Source organism: Hemicordylus capensis, chromosome 2, assembly GCF_027244095.1.
Source record: "Hemicordylus capensis ecotype Gifberg chromosome 2, rHemCap1.1.pri, whole genome shotgun sequence".
Taxonomy (NCBI): Eukaryota; Metazoa; Chordata; class Lepidosauria; order Squamata; family Cordylidae; genus Hemicordylus; species Hemicordylus capensis.
The window spans coordinates 309,800,721-309,821,597 of NC_069658.1; the positions used below are offsets into that span (position 1 = coordinate 309,800,721).

Sequence of the window (20,877 nt, forward strand, 5' to 3'; positions counted from 1 at the left end):
CAGAGGGAGTGTGACTCTGTTGGTCCTCCTGGATCTTTCGGCGGCGTTCGATACCATCGACCATGGTATCCTTCTGGGTCGCCTGGAGGGGTTGGGAATAGGGGGCACCGCTTTGCGGTGGTTCCGTTCCTATCTCTCGGGCAGATCCCAGATGGTGGAGCTTGGTGACAGTCGCTCCTCAAAGCAGGAGCTGTTATATGGAGTCCCTCAGGGCTCCATTCTGTCACCAATGCTTTTTAATATCTACATGAAACCGCTGGGTGAAGTCATCAGGGGATTTGGTGCTGGGTGTTATCAGTATGCTGATGACACCCAAATCTACTTCTCCTTTTCATCTTCAGGAAATGGCACTCAGTCTTTAAATGCCTGCCTACAGGCAGTAATGGGCTGGATGAGGGAGAACAAATTGAAGCTGAATCCAAGCAAGACGGAGGTGCTCATTGTGGGGGCTCAGAATCTGAGGAGTGAGTTAGATCTCCCTGTGCTGGATGGGGTTACACTCCCCCAAAGGGAGCAGGTGCGCAGCTTGGGAGTACTCCTGGACCCAGGCCTCACCCTGGTCTCTCAGGTGGAGGCCGTGGCCAGGAGTGCTTTCTATCAGCTTCGGCTGATTCGACAGCTGCGTCCATTCCTTGAGGAGGATGACCTCAAAACAGTGGTGCACCAGCTGGTAACCTCCCGGCTTGACTATTGCAATGCGCTCTACGTGGGGCTGCCTTTGTACGTTGTTCGGAAACTTCAGTTAGTTCAGAATGCGGCAGCCAGATTGGTCTCTGGGGTAACCCGGAGAGACCATATTACACCTATTTTGAAACAATTACACTGGCTGCCGATATGTTTCCGGGCAAGATACAAAGTGCTGGTGATTACCTTTAAAGCTCTGAACGGCTTAGGTCCAAGTTACCTTGGAGAGCGCCTTCTTCTGCACGATTCCCACCGCACATTAAGGTCATCTGGGGAGGTTCGTCTCCAGTTGCCACCGGCTCGTCTGGTGGCGACTCGGAGGCGGGCCTTCTCTGTGGCTGCTCCGGAGCTGTGGAATGCGCTCCCTGCGGAAATCCGTAATTCGAGTTCTCTGTTGGCCTTCAGGAGGGCCCTTAAAACATATTTGTTTGGCCTGGCCTTTCAGGGCTTTTAAAATGTATATATGTGTGTATGTGTATATATGTATATATATATATATGTGTGTATGTGTATATATATGTATATATATGTGTATGTGTGTTTGTGTGTATGTATGTATATGTATATATGTGTATATGTATGTATATATATATATTTTAATCTTTTAATTTTTTAATTTTTAACTTGATTTAGTGTTTTTAATGACTTAATAACCCACCCACCCCGCCTTGTGCAGATGGGAGGGAGTTTGTCACAGCCTGTCCTGCGCGAAGCCCAGGAAGGGTTCCGTTTGACCTCTTTGGTCAAGGGGCCGGGCTTCGGCCAGGATTGACCGATCCCGGCCCCATCCTCCATTTTCCATTCTCTCTTCAGTTGGGGTCAGGCAATCACAGGAGAAGCGGCTTTCCCCTCCCTCCCTCCCCGGTGCAGAGCGGGTCTAGCGACTGGCCGCCTGAGGGGGCCGAGTAGGAATTTTTTGCTCCCAACGCATTGGCCACTGTTGGGGTTTTTTTCGCCTACTCCGTTCTGTGTCCTGGGTGCGTATTTAGAGTTAGGTCAACCACAATGGCAGGAACAGTGCGGGCGGGGTGGCAATTTGAGGGTTAGAACATCGGTGAGGACCCTTGGATATGTAAAAGGGGTGATTGGTTAATCGCTCCTTTGTAGCCTGTGCGGCACGGGGAGAATGATTGCCATGAACCCTGCTTCAGGACTTCTCTAACCTTTGGGCTGTGCGGTCCGGGGTGGACGAATGCCTAGAAGTATCCAGACCCTCTCTTACAGAAGGGGGGGTTGGCTTTGAAGGAATTGGGTGGGATGTACCTGCCCATTCCCGAGCCAGGGTGTCTCCCCCCCAGTAGGGTGCTGGGTAGGATTTCAGAGTTCTGACCTGCTTTTATTGGCCCGCACTGTTCTTTAAGGGTGATTAATCACCTGGTGTTCCAGTCTGCCATGCTGTGTGTAATAGTTAACAAAGTTGTGGCCCTTTTCCTCTATACTGAGTCTATGTTTTCTTGAGCTGGGGTCTGGGGATAATGTTTTATTTTTGTTTTAAAATGTTTTAAATTGTTAGCTGTTTTATTGTTTTAATTTGTTTTAGCTTTTTACTGTTTTTAAGTTGTTTTAATTGTGAACCGCCCTGAGCCATTTTGGAAGGGCGGTATATAAATCAAATAAATAAATAAATAATAATAAATAAATAGTAAGACGCTGAAAGGCATAGTCTCATACTGCCCGGGAGGAGGCAGTATATAGAGGCAGCGGTAAACCCCTCCTGTATTCTACCAAAGACAAACACAGGGCTCTGTGGTCTCCAGGAGTCGACACCGACTCAACGGCACACTTTCCCTTTAACATATGTATATGCAACATTTACTGTGTGTATATGCAACCGAGTCTATGTGTATGCAACATTTTTGTGCATAGGGTTTGTATGCACAATGGGACTCTGTGGACTTCAGGGGTCCTGATTGCACAGAGAGGGCCTATGTGCACAGGAGCCGTATGCATGTCGGCTTTGTTCACCAAAGCACAATGCACATGCGGAAGTTACCGGTAGAGGCAGCATGTGCTGCAGTTGCCCCTGTCCTTTCCACGCAGCCAGGGTGTGCATTTCCAGACCCATGTCTTTGTTAGGACTGGTTTGCTAATGGAATGAAGGGATGGAGTTGTAAATTCAGGAGTTCCGGCGCTCCTATGGCTATGCCTGCCCACCCCAACGGCCCCAATGGCCATGCCAACCTCAACAGCCAGAGAAGCCGAGACGTACCAGCGCACCTGATGGTTGAGAGCGGCTGAGGGGGCTGTACTGAGGAAGAACTCATCTATTAGGCTGGCAGGAAGGTGATGCCAAGCCCTCTTGGGCGGGATTTGAATTCAGTGGAACCAACTCCCCAGAGATGTCTCCCCAGAGACATCAGCTATAAAGAATGCTGTCTTGACTGGACTAAAAAATCACCCCTTCTCGTCCCTGCCCCTCTCTTCTGACCAGCAGTGCTGCAGGACTCTGGAAATGCAGACTCCAGTGACGATTAGTATTGCTTAAGCCAGTCGGTTCCCTTCCTAAGAATAATTAATAATTTTTCAGCCAAATTAATTACCCCACTTCTACCCCAGGCCTGTGATCTTCCTAATTAAAAAGCAATCAGTGGTGACTGCTGAACCTGGAATTAAGGACTGACAGAAACTTAGATGTTCTTGGTTCATGTCCTCTGTATGATAACCTGTCACTCCAGCATTTGAGTCAAAGGGAAATAAAGTCAGTACTCCACTATGTTAAGCCAGTTCTCTGACACAGGGATATTATTTGTTTTACTGACAGTGAATTAGAATCTGGTAATTGGAATTGTGTTGTTTGCTGTTGTGATTTATCTAAATAAAGAACTGGATATCTCTGAGAGTGATGATGTATGTAGAACCCTGTTAATTGTTTGATCAGTCATTGTTTTGACCAATTTAAATTGTTGTGGAAGAGTATATTTGGTTTCTTGGCTGCAGTAGCAACTCTGAGTTATAAGTCATTTCCTGCCATCTGAGAAGTGTTAGGAATAGACCTTGCGTTGCTCTGCCTTTACTCAGGGGTGTAGTGGAAGGGGGATGCCTTCTCTGTTGCCGTCCCTGGACTTTGGAATAAAAGCCCCTGGACTTTGGAAGCCCCTGTTGAAATAAGAGCCTCCACGTCTCTGGCAACTTTTAAAAAGGCACTGAAGACACATTTATTCACCCAGGCTTTTAATTAGATTTATAGTTCTAAATAATGTTAATACTGGGTGTTAAATGTTTTTTAATCTTTTAAATGATTTTAATTGTTAATTGATTTGAGGTTTTAAATGATTTTAATTCTGAACCGCCCAGAGATGCGAGTTTTGGGCAGTATATAAATATTTTTTTAAAATAATAAAGAAAGAAAGAAAATGGCAAGTAAAGAAAAAAAACACCTGTGCCATAGCTGACCTTGTGCTAATTGCTTATTTATCAGCCTCATTGTTTGTAAAATATGAGTTTGGGTTGTGTTTGATCAGGTCTTTATGCAGCTCTGCTGGCCAGTTTGAGAGTTTTGTAATTTTGAATAACCATGATCTGTAGTAGAAAATGATACCAGGATATAGATCATCCCAGTATCTGGCTCATGTGGTGCAGTAGGTAATTTTATTTATTTATTTATTAGAAACATTTAATTTAGCGCCCACTCCGAATACTCTGGGCGGTGTACAAAAACATACAAGACAGCATTAAAATTACATTATAAATTAAAAACTAAAGTAACTAACAAAAAGAAAAAACCAAATAGGTAAACTACAGGGTAAAAGCCTGGCGAAAAAGAAAAGTCTTCGATAGAGATTTAAAAATCAATAAGGAAGGAGCTAAACGAATCTGAAGGGGAAGGGAGTTCCAGAGAAGTGGGGCAGCAACTGAAGAGGCCCTTTCACGAGTCCTAGTGCCCTGAACCTCTCGGAAATCAGGGACCGACAAAAGGGCCATTTGAGAAGATCTGACTGGATGGGATGTAACTGGATAGGAGAGGCGGGTCTGTAGGTAGACAGGTGCCAAACCCCGCAAGGCTTTGAAGGTCAAAACCAGGACCTTAAATTGAACTTGGTAGCGAATAGGCAACCAGTGCAATGACTGCAGGAGAGGTGGTACCCGGGCATATTTTCTGGCACCCATGAGTAGGTGAGCTGTTGCATTTTGGACCCATTGTAGCTTTCCGATCATCCTCAAAGGTAACCCTAGATAGAGGGTGTTACAATAATCTAGGCAGGAGATAACAAGGGCATGGGTCACTGTCATTAATGCCTGCCGATCAAGGGAAGGGCGTAATTGGCGAATCAGATGAAGCTAGGCAAAAGCACTTCTGGCTGCAGCCTCCACCTGCTGTTCAAGCAGGAGGTGCGAGTCCAAAAGGACCCCCAAATCACGAACAAGCTCCTTTGGGGGCAGCGCCACCCCATCTAGAACAAGGTTCACATCCAGCTGTTGGCCGGTATGAGGGCTGAGTAAAAGTAGTTCAGTCTCTTAATTGAAACCACCAGTTTTCCTTCTAATATTTTTCATCTTTGTGCAGAATGACTTTTGTTCTGGGTGGCAGTATCAAGGCAGTGTAAAAACATGTGTGCGTGCACACATGTGCAAGTCTTAGAGATGTTACTGGACATCAACTCCCATAATCTCCAACCAAAGGCCACTGGGCCCGGGGATTATGGGAGTTGAAGTCCACTAACATCTGGGGACCCAATGTTGAAAATCCCTGCCTTAGAGGGAACACTGGACTCCACTCCAGCCCACCATTTTGCTTCTGGCTCTGCCCCTGCCTACCAGCCACTGGGTCCCAAAAAAGCAATACAGAAACTTTGTGTGTACTTTCAGTTTGTATGCTCAACCAAAGAGTGTAGGTCAGGGGCAAGCCTTCCTGTCCTCCACTATAATGATAAATAATAATAAAATTTATTATTTGTTAGCTGCCACGTAACAAATTGTGCTCTGGACAGATCACAACCCAGCATTAAAACATTAAGTAAAAACACATAATGCATGAAATCACAACACACCAAGAAAAAGAATAAGAAAGCAAAAGAACACTCGATACATGTTCATTGTAAACATGCACATGGTGTGCATAATGCTAGTGAATGGCCTTATACTATTTTTTATAACTTATGCACATATCCCTACTTTTGTTCTTTTTTGTTTATTTATTTAAATCCTATTCTGTGGCATGGAGAGACTGAGTTAATTTGACATGGTTTCTTTCCTATCCATAAACACAGAAATAAGCAATTAACCATCATTCCCCATCCAAAAGAGCAGAGCATATTATTCTTCATCCTTCCCCATACAAAAAGAGCCATTCAAGCTATTGCTTTTCTTTCACCATATGGAGGAGCTGTTGCATGGTACAAAGTTGACTGATCATCTGTGCTTCTACTATTCTCATTACAAGAATTCAAATTGTCAACTCTGGGTTCAGTAGTAGAAAGGCAGGGTGGACATCAATTGAAAACAATAATCTTCTGCAATAAACATTGCAGAAATTCTGCAATGAAAGTCAGAAGGGTCTAAGGAAGACTGGTTTTGCTTCTTGAGGTGGGGCAAATTGAAAATTAGGAAGCCCCAAATTAATTTACATCTTCAACATTCTTCTGCAAAGAACCATTTCTGAAATAATTATTTATGATTTCATTCTCTGGGAAGGTGAAAGCACAAGGAATGTATGACTTTTATCATTTACCATGTGAAGGTTTGCTCTAACAGAACTCTTAAGTTGATGGATTTGTTCCATCTAGTATGAAAGCCATTAGCAGGCATATAGTCCTCTGAAATTTTCATGGCCTTGAAAGATCCATTTCACATTGATGAGATTCTAAAATCACCACACTGGTATTGCTGTGTGATTCTGTGCATGCATCCTAGAAATTATTTGTGGAATGGGGAAAATATATCTAAGAGATGTAGCAACTTCAGATGTAGTAACTTCCACATCAAAAGCTGCAAGAAAAAACATCAATTGAAAGAAAGAACAAGTTAGTGCGTAAGATCTTCTATATATTTAATTCTCTAAGGCATATCCGTGGCTAATCCTGTGTGTGTCAGCTCTTGCAAGAGTTCATGAGTAGAAGCACCGTGGTGATTGAGCAGTGGAGATTCCATATGCAGATAGGATATGGAGTCTGTGAGAGCAGAAGCACCATGGTGATTGGGCAGTGGGGATTCCATATGCAGATAGGGGGGAGGAGCCTGTGGTATCATGGTGATTGGGCAGTGGGGATTCCATATGCAGATAGGGAGGAGCCTGTGATGGTTAAGGTCAGTTGGAATGCAACTGTTACTGGTTAAAAGATGTTCTTGATTGTAGAGGAGAGGAATCTATACATATAAAAGGACAGTGGGCAGGGGTCTGTGAAGAGAGGGATTGTGAGGGAGGAATGAGCCCCTTCAGGAGAAGGAGGTTGCTGTTGTGTGAATTAGATGAGGAAACAAGATTAACAAGATCTGTTAACTCAGGAAGAGAGAGAGAGAGAGAGAGAGGAGGAGGAGGAGGGAAGAAAGACAGAGGGGAAGAGCAAGTGCAGGAGCGAGAAAGAGGAGGAGCAAGGAAGGGGAAGAGAGAAAGAAGGAAGGGCGAGGGACAGGCCCGAGCCAGTGGTCTGAGGGGAATGGCAGCACCTGTTGGCAGCACCTGTTGGCAGCAAGGAAGTGCCCAATCAACCACTGCTGCTGTTTGAGGCAGTGAGGAAGGGCCCAGTCAACTGCTGCTGCTCCTGCTGCTCCTGTGGGGAGGATCATGAGCAGGACCTGGGTAAGGGTGGGGAGGTCTCTGGGGATAAGGGGCTGGAGCTTGGCCAGTAGGCACCAGCAAAGCTGCAGCCACAACCAAGAGGGGTGAGGGTCATGGAAGCAACAGGATGGAGGAGGAGTAGCAGGAGTGTGGGTCAAGTGAGGGTTGAGAGATCTCTGAGGTGAAGGGGGCTGTGATAGGAGGTGAGGGGAGCAATCAAGTACTAACACGCAGATGCTCTGCGCGGTTAAGCTAGTTTACTAGGTTTCTTTAAGGGGGGAAATGAGTTGCTGAACAGAAATGTTGTGTAGACTCTTCTTTTTGTTTTCAGATTGTACCTATTTTGCACCCTAATTATTGCATATTAAATGAATAATGGAAACTAATGAGTAAAATTAGAATTGTCTTCACTTAGTGGTATTAGTGACCTCTCAGCACCAGAGAGTCTTGGAGGAAACTGATTATCTAGACCCATTTCAAACTGGCTTTTGGGTGGGCTGGGCCTGGCGTGTTGAGACTGCCATGGTTGGCCTGATGGATAACCTCCCACTGGATATTGACAGAGGGAGAGTGACTCTGCTAATCCAAAATCTGCTTTGAATACCATCAACCACGGTATCCTTCTGGGTTGTCTGAGGGAGGTGGGATTGGGTGGCACTGTTTTACAGTGGTTCAGTTCCTACCTTTCTGGTAGATTCCAGATGCTGTTGCTCATTGACTGTTGCTCTGCAAAGCAAGAACTGAAGAGTGGAGTTCCACAAGGCTCCATACGGTCTCCAATGCTCTTTAACATCTACATGAAACTGCTGGGAGAGATTGTCAGGAGATTTGGTGCAGGGTGTTATCTGGATTGCCTGGGGGAGTTGGGGATAGGGGACACTGCTTAGCACGGTATCCTTCTGGGTTGTCTGAGGGAGGTGGGATTGGGTGGCACTGTTTTACAGTGGTTCAGTTCCTACCTTTCTGGTAGATTCCAGATGCTGTTGCTCGTAGACTGTTGCTCTGCAAAGCAAGCAGGAGGTTTGGAGCTGGGTGTTATCAGTATGCTGATGACACCAAAATCTACTTCTCCTTTTCATCTTCAGGAAATTGCACTCATTCTCTAAATGCCTGCCTACAGGCAGTAATGGGCTGGATGAGGGATGACAAATTGAAACTGAATCCAAGCAAGACGGAGGTGCTCATTGTAGGGGCTCAGAATCTGAGGGGTGAGTTAGATCTTCCTGTACTGGTTGGGGTTACTCTCCTCCAGAAGGAGCAGATGCATAGCTTGGGAGTACTCCTGGACCCAGGCCTCACCCTGGTATCTCAGGTGGAGGCCATGGCCAGGAGTGCTTTCTGTTAGCTTCAGCTGATTTGACAAGCTTTCCACACACACTCCCATCCCAGATTAGCACGTACCTTAAGCCCATCTTATCTGGTTGTTAGATGACCCCTATGCACAAAGTATGAGTAGGTGCATCAATTGAATATATACCTGCTGCATGAAGACAGAACATGCATTTGGTATAAATAATATATTGCTTGTCTAATACACTCTTTTCCTCTCCAGCATACTTCCTTGACATTTTTGATGAGATTTAGTTTAAAGCACAGTACTGTGCTGTTAGCTGACAGCAAAATATGGTCCATTACAAGACAACACAGACTGACGAATATGACAGGTGTTTTGATAGCTGGTCAAAGCAGTGAGAAAATATAACGTTTTGATCAAATCTATTCTATACTAAGATGGCTGTGCATATTTAGTAGATTATCCGAGTAAGCCACACTTTGGTTTGAAATACTGGATAATTTATGATAGCAATCTCCATTTGAGGAAGGAATGTAAAATATTGCTTGCCAATGCCATGCAAACTTCCAGGGCTCCCTGCATCAACTGTTCTGAAGAGAGAGATGAGGGGTTGTTTCTTGTGGCAATTCTGGTCCTACAAAGGGAAGGTTGCATGTGTGTCGCAATAGCTTCCAAGAGGAAGCTATTCCACTGCTGCCTTGGAGCCTTTATGGCACCACAAGCCCCTTTGAATAACTGGGAGTTGTGTGCATGCCAGTCCATTCCTAGACAGTCTGTGTTCTTTTCCTTGGGTGGCCTGTTTTGCATTCTACCCAGCCTGCCTCAGATGTTCAGCCTTCTTCAGCTACTTGAAGTGGTACCCCCAGAAAAATATACTGATGGGGTTTTCAACATTTTTTCTAGTGCAGCTACCTGCAACATCAGTATTTCAACGTGCCCCCCCTCTCCCCCTTTCTAAGACTGTATTAGCTAAAGAGAGCCAGTACAATGCCATATAGGTGAGTTCATCTTATTGATGTCATCCCAGATGAAGTCCTCAAGTGCCCCCAGAAGCAGGGAAAGAGAAATGCCAATCAGCGAAGCTCTATTCAGGCATTACATTGCCCATGTGTACACATGTAATATTTGTTTATGGTTGAATATTCATGCAGTTGTGATGTACCTAGGATAGGTCCCCTCAAATGCAGAGTGCAGATAGGAAGTCCACTACTCTATGTAAAATGGATAGAATGTGTGAATAGCAATGTGTTTAGATCTGGATGTGGGCACACTCTAGACAGAATGTACTTCCACTGAACTTAGTATGTTCAGAGGGATCAGAGGGATTCACTCTTATGCTTCTTTGAAACACTTGGGAGCTTGCTCTTAGGGTCAAATTACACATTGAGGTCATGCACAGAACCATGAAAAGATGGGGAGGGCGGGCAGGGGGAAGTCAGGGATGAATCTACGTCCACCGCAGATGATCACCGGTCTCCTCTTTGGTGTGCCATCACACACCCACTGTAGGCCGGGAAAATGAGTCCTGGCCTCCAGGAATCCCAAAATGCACTGCTGAGCAGCATGGTGCATTGAGGGATTCCTCTGTGAGTCGGACGCTCTAGGGTCCTGACTCTGTATATCCTTGAGCTGCATGCATATACACAGCCTGAGCATATATACAATCCCAGATGTGGGTTAGAGGGCGCTCTTGTGCCCACTAACTCAGGTTAAAGGCCAGATTACAAACCTGGGCTTCTAGGGGAGGCAACGCCAGGATCAGCCTTGATCTCGGCAGTAAACACAAGCAGCCCAACCCAGGTAGGGCTGCCCTAGCCTGGGTTGGGCTGCTCGTGTGCACAGCCTCATTATGTTAAGGATGTCATTAAAGCTGGCATGCTTAACTTTTCTTTATTAAATAGGAGCTTTGATGGAGATCTAGATTGGGACCACAGCATGGGGGAAGGATGCTTCAACCCACTGGCCTCACCATGGTTCCAGTCCAGATCAGACCTCCTGTGGCTGCCATTTGCCCCAACAGCTTTGTGAATTCTTGCCCAGTTGCTCTCACCATGGGTCTTTTGCTCCTAGGATGAATAGCTGTGAGAGCCAATTTAGATTGGGCCCATAGTGGGGACAATGAGTTAAGGTGCCCCTTCACTCATGACATGGCACTAGTTTGGATTCGTCCACCCCCCCCCCCCAATCACAAGTCTTATTGAATTTTTAAAAGCTCGGCATGTTAGCTCTCCTGACATGCTTAACATAACATGTGGTTTCATCCTTGTGGTTTCATCCTTATGAGAGTATGAGGTAGAGCTCAATACTCAGATTATGGGGTGGTGGTGGTGGTGGTGGTGGTGGTAGAGCTGCCCTTAATGAAATCTACAAACCCCAACTGTTTCTCCCAATTTGTAACCCACCATCGACTTTGAAAAACAGTAGCTAAAGAGGCCAGCACAAACATGAAAGGGGCTGGGTCATTTCTGGGCCCCACCTCATGGAACTGGAGCACTGCTAGAGCTAGCAGTAAAACACACATAAAGGCTATTTGCATGACACGAGCTGCTTGAGTTACCCCAGGCAGCTCACGTTGTCTGGAGCGCTGAGAGCCCTCTGCTCCCGGCTGCTACAGACCTGGATTGCCCAGTTGTTCTACCCAGGGTTTTACCATGGTTCGTTTTACCTCGGTAGGCGATCGTGTGAACTATCACCCCTGGATACTGGGCTCCCAACTGGCTCACCACCATTTTCAGCAGCAAGTCAGGGTGGGGAGAGAGAGTGGCTGTGTGGAGCGGAGCAGCTGCAATACTAAAAGCTGCTTCTGCACCCAGGTGACAAAGTCTTGGTGCTCACAGAGGGCTAGTGGCATCCCCCCGCCGCAGTAGCTGGGGACGGCCCACCACGCGATGGGTCCTGGAGAGGCGGCGCTGCCCAGGCAGGTAGGGTGAGGCCGTCGCCGTCCTCCACGCCTGACACAGTGGAGTCGAGCCTCCGACAGTGACAAAGAGGGAAGGGATTGCAGTGTTAGTTGGCTTGGCATTTTTAATGTGGTTTGCCTTTTGAGTGTTTTGTGAGGGGAAACAGGAGATGTTTCCTTGTGAAATAAATTAAGGTGCGTTTCTTCCTTCTAATCTTTTGTAGTGCTTGTTCCTGATATGGGCACTGGCTCGGTGTAAGATGTTGCTCTGCCAATAGTGCCCAGGGTTTGGCCTGAGCTGAGCTGGTTGGAGCACTGACATTTGAAGGCTGCCGTCCTACACATACTTGCTTGGGAGCAAGTCTCATTTGACTCAGTGGGGCTTATTTCTGAGTCAGTGTGCACAGGCTATGAACCGAGTAGTCACCATTGTGAAAGGGTGTCAGAAGTGGAGCCACAGTTGACTGATTTCAATAGAGAGATTTAAATACAGCTTTAATTTTCCCACTGAAAGATATGGAGGTTTAAAGTGTATTAATTGTGACTTGGAATTGTGTCTGCTCAACTCTGTTGCTTGTTGGTTGCTTCCTGCAGAAGAAGTATAACATATTCAAGCAAATACAAGTGCTGTTTAATTTTATGTTCTTTGCAGGATATAAAGGGAGCCTTAGTGGAAGAGCATCTGCTTTGCATGCAGAAGGTCTCAACTTCAGTCCTTGGTATCTGCAGGAAGTGCTGGGGACCCTGGGCACTTTCCACATTAGCTGCTCAACAGCAAAAAAATGCTTCCGTTCAGGCAAATCGCATTTGAAACATAAACAGCAGGGGAGCAGTTTCACGGAAACTAACAACCTGAAAAAACAGCAACCTTTTACACTGGATACATGACATCATAGCACTATATTGCAGCGATTAAATTCGAAACAAGGCATCGGAAATGTGAATGGCACGCTGCTGTCAGCGTAGGGACTGTGGTGTCACCACACAGGAAGTGTGGAAGCACACTTCAGAGATCCACCGTGACCCTGTTGCTGGGTGTATTCTGGAAAGCGCCCTTGTGAGCTGTTGCCAGTTATTGTAGACCAGGACTGCTCAACTTTGGCCCTCCTGCAGATGTTGGCCTACAACTCCCATAATCCCTGGTTATTGGCCACTGTGGCTGGGGATTATGGAAGCTGTAGTCCAAAAACAGCTGGGGGTGCCTAAGGAGCCCTGGAGTAGACAATACTGAGCTAGATGGACCAAGGTTCTGACTCTGCAAAAGGCATCATATATATTTGCTGTCTTAGGTAAGGTGGATGATATGAGCCCCATGAAAGATTTCTGCCACTCTTATATTCCAGACACACAGGCCCTATCTAATGATAGATTCACTGTAAAAAGCTTTGTTTCCCTGCTGAGGCTTGATTCATATATCAGTGAGATGTTTAGATGGAGGATAACATTTGAATTTTTATGAGAGCTTTATCGATGTCTTGCAAATCCAAAGGTTCCCCCCCCCCACACACACACCTTTTGAGTGCTGTGACACTTTTCATTGAGCTCTTTTAAGGTTGTCGGAAATGTCTGAACATTATTTGAGCATTATCCCAAGATGTCAGCTCGAGTATGGGCATGGGGAAGTTAACTTTTGCCTTAATTGCTGCTTCCATTAGAAAATATGGCTTCTAGTTAATGGCTCCTACGTACCATTTGGCACTGCCTGGAGAAGTACCATGGTTGGCTGCACACATTTAACAAGTGAGAGGTTATTCATGAGTGCTGCGAGAGAGTAATGATTAGGGCTGAACTGAACATTCTCCTGGTTTGCTTTTCGCCTCAAAGGTAGCACTCTGGGGTGTGTGGCTGCCCAAAGGCCCCGTCAGTTCTGATTTTCTTTGTGGTTGTTTGCAGCAGCTGTTTCTATCCTCTGCTGAATCGGTGTCATCTTTTCCCAGTGTTCGAACCTCTGGACAGGTTCGAACACTGGGAGGTTGGTGTGTGTGTGCGACACTGGTGCACTTTCCCTCCCTCCACTCTCCCCTCCCCGTCAGCGCTTGGTATTTGCAAAGTCCTACAGAGTGGCAGCGTACCTCCCTGACGCCCTGTCTGCTTCTGGCTGGAAGTAGCTGGCGTGTGTGTGCAAAGCCCACCCGATGTGCACGAATGTGGCATGCACACACACACGTGCCCGGTGTATGCACGTGCGCCAGCTACTTCTGCAAGGGAGTGGGTGGGGTGGCAGGGAGGTACGCTGCCGCCCAGTAAGAGTTTGCAAATATTGCACACAGGCGGGGCAAAAGCAGAGGGAGGGGTAAGTGCACTCTCTCCGCCCTTAAAGCGTGACCCCCCCACCATTGAATCACCGTCACCTGGTTCCGTGCATATCCCTAGTTACTTCATCACCTCAGCCCTCCTCCTGGCTTGCTGCATCTAGCTGGTTTCCTCTCTAGGGCACTTTCCAGATTGGACACTACAACTGTGTCACTATGTGTCCATTAAGTGTGCTTCCGTATTGCTTGTGTGTCAACATTGCAGTCCCTGTGCTGCCAGCAAGGTGCTGATTGCATTTGTGATGCCTTCTTTCAGGTTTTATTGCTGCATTACAGTCCTACAACACTGTAAAAAAAAAATGCTGTATTTTCCCGTTGTGGGGAGTTTTGCGCAAACTAGAAAAGACTGCTCCCCCTGCTTGTGGCTTTGTGCAACACCCTTTAATTACATTGTCAATTCAGTCCCACCAAGCCGAAGAATTTTACGGTGGTTGTAGCCTGTAATCTAAAAAGCACCCAGGGGAACTTCCAATTCCCATAATCAAGAGCAGTCCTCATCATCAGCTGCCTTGGCTTTAAATGCCCCAGTACAGAGCTGACAGGACTTAACACCTACTCCAAGCCCTGTCTCTCACTTCCTGCTTCTTGCCATGCCCAACATGGCTTCCCCCCTGTTCCCTGTAGCTCTCCGGCCTCGCCTGCTCAACCCCACTGGGACCCAACCAGCCTGGAACCATTTCACCCCTGCTTCCTTCAGGGGAAGACAAAAGTCCCCAAAGAGGGATGCTGCACTCCCTGTTGGACTTCACAATGCTATGCAGGCAACCAGGTAAGACGACACTGGGGTTACCGTATCTTAAGAAGGACAGTCAGTAGTGGCTGGTGCGGGCACTGCCGGCGGGTGTGTGTGTGTGTGTGTGTGTGGTAAGAGGCACCTTTAAGCATAAATTATTATTGCCTCCGCTCCGGCTTCACCTGAAAGCTGCTCCAAGAATCAGTGTGCCACCCAGAACTCCCTGCGGCAGGAATTGGCTCCGCTACTCACTTGGCTTCCACGGAGCCAATCCCCTGCCAACAGCCAAGTGAGTGGTGGAGCCAATCCACCGCTTCAGGGAGTGCTGGGTGGTTCGCTGCTGCTTGGAGCAGCTTGCAGGTGCGACCGGAGTGTAGGTGAGCACATACTAATTTATGCTTAAAGGTGCCTCTCCCCACCCACCCCTGGCAGTGCGTGCACCAGCCACTACTGAGGACATTGTAGAACTGGAAAAGGTGTAGAAGAGGACAACCAAGATGATCAGGGGCCAGGAGCACCTTCCTTATGAGGCAAGACTACAGTATTTGGGGCTTTTTAGTCTGGAAACGAGGCAATTACGGGAAGACATGATAGAGATGTATAAAATTATGCATGGAATAGAGAGAATGGACAGAGAGAGATTTTTCTCCCTTGCTCACAATAGTAGAACCAAAGGGTCATCCCATTAAACTGAAGGCCAGGAAATCTAGGACCAGCAAAAGGAAGTACTTTTTCACACAGCACATAATTAATCTATGGAATTTTCTACCATGGGATGTGGTGATGGTCACTAGCTTGGATGGCTTTAAAATGGGCTTAGACAAATTTATGGAGGACAAGTATATCAGTGGCTACTGGTCTGGTGACTATAGGCCACTTTCAGCCTCAGAAGCAAGATGCCTCTAAATACAAGTTGCAGGGGAGCAACAGCAGGAGAGAGAAGGCAGTCCCTCACTGTGGAAGCCCTGTGGACTTCTCAGGGGCGTCTGGTGGGCCACTGTGTGAAACAGGATGCTGGACTATATGGGCCTTGGGCCTGATACAACAGGGCTATTCTTATGCTCTTATGTTCTTATTATGGTTATGTGTTATTATGGTTATGTGTTGTTTCTAAGGATAAATGAACTTCATTTAGGATGAAGGAAATATAGAAATATTTTATTTATTTATTTATTTTTATTTTTACATTTCTATACCGCCTTTCGTTAAAAACAACCCCAAGGCGGTTTACAAAAATTAAAACATACAATAAAAAAGCAGTAAAAACATCAAGCTAAAAACATATAAAAACAGGCATAAAAACAGTACAACAGATAAAAACACACCGAAGCCGCAGTCAAAACAATTATGTAAAAGTCTGGGTAAAAAGCCAAGTCTTTACAAGCTTTCTAAAAGCCGTGATGGAGTCTGAGGAACGAATGGCCACTGGGAGAGCATTCCAGAGTCTAGGAGCAGCAACAGAGAAGGCCCTGTCCCGAGTGCACGACAGCCGGCCTCTCTCATTGTCGGCACCCGGAGCAGGGCCCCCTCAGATGTCCTCGTCAAGCGGGCAGCAACCCTTGGGAGCAGGTGGTCCCTCAAATACTCCGTGCCCAAACTGTTAAGGGCTTTAAAGGTCAAAACCATCACCTTGAATTGGACCCAGAAATGAACCGGAAGCCAGTGCAGCTCTTTCAAAATGGGGGTGATATGTTCCCAATGGGCAGCTCCGGATAAAACCCTCGCTGCCGCGTTTTGCACTAGCTGCAGTTTCCGGATATTCTTCAAGGGCAGCCCCACGTAGAGCGCGTTACAGTAATCCAGCTGCGACGTGACTAAGGCATGGGTAACTGTGGCCAGATCTGCCTTCTTGAGAAAGGGACGCAGCTGGCGCACCAGCCGAAGCTGTGCAAAGGCACCCCTGGCCACCACCTCCACCTGAGCTTCCAAAAGCAGAGCCGGGTCCAGTAGTACCCCCAAGCTGCATACTTGCTCCTTCAAGGGGAGTGCAACCCCATCCAGAACCGGTAAAATCTCCTCATCCCGATTGGCTCTGCTACTGACCAACAGTACCTCCGTCTTATCTGGATTCAATTTCAGTTTGTTAGCCTACATCCAACCCATCACGGCCTCCAGCCCCCGATTCAGGACATCCACCGCCTCCCTAGGATCAGATGACAAGGAGAGATAGAGCTGAGTGTCATCCGCATATTGCTGACAACTCAGTCCAAATCCCCGGATGACCTCTCCCAGCGGCTTCATGTAGATGTTAAACAGCATGGGGGACAAAACTGATCCCTGCGGGACTCCACAGGCCAACGGCCACGGGGCCAAGCAGTAGTCCCCCAGCACCACCTTCTGGACCCTCCCTCCAAGAAAGGACCGGAACCACCGCAACGCAGTACCTCCGATTCCCATACTTGAGAGGCGGCCCAGAAGGATACCATGGTTGATGGTATCGAACGCCGCCGAGAGGTCCAGCAGAACCAACAGGGACGCACTCCCCCTGTCTAGTTCCCGGCATAGGTCATCCACTAGAGCTACCAAGGCAGTCTCAGTCCCATACCCGGGGTGGAAGCCAGATTGAAAAGGGTCCAGATAATCCGTATCATCCAAGACCCTCTGCAGCTGGGACGCCACCACACGCTCCATCACCTTGCCCAGAAAGGGAAGGTTAGACACAGGTCTATAGTTGTACAGATTGGAGGCATCAAGGGAGGGCTTTTTTAATAGTGGTCTTACCACCGCCTCCTTGAGGCACGATGGCATCTTGCCCTCCCTTAATGAAGCATTAATGATCACCTCCAGCCATCTGCCTGTCCCCTCCCTGGCAGCTTTTATTAGCCATGAAGGGCAAGGGTCAAGAGCGCACGAAGTCGCCCACACACTGCCCAGGATCTTGTCCACATCCTCAGGCTGCACCAACTGAAAAGAATCCAACACAACGGGACCAGATGGTACCAGAGGCACGTCTGCCGGAACTGCCAAAACTCTGGAGTCCAGGTCAGCATGGATGCGAGCGACTTTATCTGCAAAGTGACAGGCAAACTGATCACAAAGAGCTGTAGATGACTCCTCCCCCATTGTCTGGGGGGATGTGTGGAGCAAGGTTTTTACCACACGAAACAGCTCTGTTTGTCTGTACTGAGCAGACGCAATGGAGGCGGAGAAAAAGCATTTCTTTGCCGCCCCCACCGCCACGGTGTAGTCCCTAAAATGGGCTCTAGCCCGTGTTCGGTTGGATTCGTGACGACTCTTCCTCCAGCGTCGTTCCAGCCGTCGTCCGAGTTGCTTCATCGCCCTAAGCTCCGAGGAAAACCAAGGAGCAGATCGGGCTCCACCAAGCCGTAGAGGGCGTTTAGGAGCAACCATGTCAACAGCCTGGGCCGTCTCTCCATTCCAGAGATCAACCAAGGCCTCGACAGGGTCACCAGCTCTGGACACTGGAAATTCCCCAAGGACCGTGTGGAATCCAAGCCGATCCACAAGCTTCTGGGGGTGGACCATCCTAATTGGCCCACCACCCCTGCAGAGGGCAGATGGAGCAGTCAAACTAAACCCCACCAGATGATGATCTGTCCATGACAAGGGAGTGGTCTCAAATTCCCCCACCTCCAGATCATTTATTTCCCGGTCGGCAAAAACCAGATCCAGAGTGTGTCCCGCCATGTGGGTAGGGCCCGATACCAACTGAGACAGGCCCATGGTTGCCATGGAGGCCATGAAATCCTGAGCCGCACCCACTAGGGGGGCCTCAGCGTGGACATTGAAATCCCCCAAAACAATAAGCCTGGGGGAACCCAAAGCCACCTCCGAGACCACCCCCGCCAGCTCAGGTAGGGAGACTGAAGTGCAGCGGGGTGGTCGGTACACCAGCAGAATCCCCAGCCTATCTCGGAGGCCCACCCTCAAGGACAAACACTCGAAATTCTGAGATTGCCTGACCGGGCACCTGGAAACGGGGAGAGTCTCTCGAAAGATGACTGCAACTCCTCCTCCCCGACCCTCGAGGCGGGGCTGTTGCACGATCTGGAAACCTGGAGGGCAGAGCTGAGAGAGACCAACCCCGCCCAGCGCATCTAACCAGGTCTCCGTCACACATACCAGGTCAGCACGCTCATCCACAATCACATCGTGGATGAGGGAGGTTTTTGCATTAACTGACCTGGCATTCAGCAGCAGCACCCTAATCCTCGAGGGAGTGTTCTCAGAGCTCCCTGGGGTCAGAGGGTTGGGAGAAGGGCCGGAAAAAGGAACAGGCCTCAATTGCCTGGACTGATTTCCCCTGTAACGGCCTGCCCAACTCCCACCGCCATACCTCCCTCTGCCTGCTACCCGTGATACTGCTGCCCCCACTCCAGACCCACTTTTTCGCTCTCCCAGGCACATCTCCCCAGACTAACCCACCACGGCTTCTTGGCTTAATAAAAACCAGAACCAGACTTGCGTAATCTCCTGCTGGCTTCTTAATTGCGGGAAGACGGATCTTCAGGGCAGAAGGAGAGAGATCTTCTACGCCCCAGGCAGCTCACCCCATGGCAGAGAGCCACAAGGACGAGAGCCCTTGGGCCAGCCTGCCCTATATAGCAGCAGCAAAAGCCCCAGCAGTTGACAATCCTGGACCATCAGGGATCACTCAGTGGAACCTTTTTGCATCCTTTGCAGAGCTCCCTTTCCCCAAATTACCAAAATGCAGGACCCCCTTTTCGCTCTGAGGAAGATTTTCATGAACTGACCCTAACTCTCAAATGATGAAAGCTTAAAAAAAAAAAAATCTAAGTATAGAACTACAGATTTTATAGGGCTTTCCCCTGATGAAAAATGTTAGCTGAAGAAGATTTTCAGGGCTGAAAAACAAATCTCTTTGAAACATCCTGCAGTATTAAAAAATGGCTACAGAATCTTTTTTCAAAGAGCAGGGGGCACTGAGATCGAGACCAGCTGCATGGGAAAATGAGAGGAATTAAATGGAAGAAAAGAGCAAGTCTTTTGCTGACCTTTTTTGATCTGTGTATTTCCATATTCTGCTACTTGTTTTGTTCTTGGAGAGTAATTTAAAAAAAGAGCAAAGGGAACCTCTCCAGTGCCACACTAAAGAAGAAAAATTTCTTTCAAAAAAGAACATTTCTTTTTCATTGTCTGCCCTTGTGAAAGGCAACATTTTCAGCACTGAAAGCAATATTAGAAAGAGATAAAGGGCATCAATATCTAGAGACCATTTTATTTCACAGAATTACTATATTTTGTTCATTTGGTAGTAAAGATTACACAAAATTCAGTGGACTATGACACTTATTCAGTAGCGTTCCTACTTCTGATTTAAATTTGTCTTAGGTTGGTGGTGGGGGGAACCTTACACAGACTGGCTTCTACATGCCTGACATCTCCTCTAAGTTAGGTTGCCCAGTTCTACATGAGATGCTGGCATATTATTTTACATTTTATACCCCGCTCTTCCTCCAAGGAGCCGAGAGTGATGTACTACATACTTGGGTTTCTCCTCACAACAGCCCTGTGAAGTAGGGTTTGATATTAGTTTGACAGCAGCTGTCAGGCTGTGTATCATACGCTTGCCACCACTGCACACACAGGGGTTTGCAGTTTGATTTGAGTACAATGGCCGAATGAAACCAACCCTGCACAGTGACGTTTATTTGTATGTCTGGTATTATTTTTAAACAGAGCCTTTCCTCAAAATGATTAAGCCTTAAATTATTAAAACTTCAAAAGATTACATCTCAAACATCATGATGGAGTATTGGAAGTTATGAGTCTGTAAAGCATATTCAAATAACATAAACATTTTAGCTACCTGCCCATAGACTAGTCACTGTATGAAGGTACAGTCAAGACATCAGTGATGGGGCTTGCTCTCACCATTTTGACCCCCTAGAAGCCATCTAATGGCGCAGCGGGGGAATGACTTGAATAGCAAGCCAGAGGTTGCTGGTTCGAATCCCCGCTGGTATGTTATATCGGGCAGCAGCTTCTATTGTGAGAATAGCCCCACTATCTCATACTTTGCGGGAGATAACTATGGTAAACCCATCCTGTATTCTACCAAAGACAACCACAGGTTTCTGTGGTCGCCAGGAGTTGACACCGACTCGACAGCACAACTTTACTTTACTTATTGAATGCATACAGATGTCATCATCTGCACAAGGCTGTTTGGGGAGCAAAAATGGATTTGTAGAATTAAGTGTGGCATGGGTAAAACATCTTCACTCTAGGGAATACAAAGGAATATACCTATTATTA

At 47.3% G+C, this 20,877-nt stretch overlaps 1 protein-coding gene across 3 annotated transcripts in view; it reads left to right on the top strand.

Annotated features, from left to right (window-relative positions):
- SUSD3 (sushi domain containing 3) overlaps positions 1 to 20,877 on the top strand; it is a 90,419-nt gene that overhangs the window by 14,385 nt on the left and 55,157 nt on the right. The window contains exons 1-2 of one of the 3 annotated variants that reach the window (XM_053288120.1): positions 6,610 to 6,648; positions 8,485 to 8,607. The exons of the other annotated variants lie outside the window; for them this stretch is intronic. Of the exons in view, the coding sequence (XP_053144095.1) occupies positions 8,526 to 8,607 (82 nt within the window). The 5' untranslated portion in view covers positions 6,610 to 6,648; positions 8,485 to 8,525. Of the gene's footprint in view, positions 1 to 6,609; positions 6,649 to 8,484; positions 8,608 to 20,877 lie in introns of those variants that run through there. 3 annotated transcript variants of the gene reach the window in all.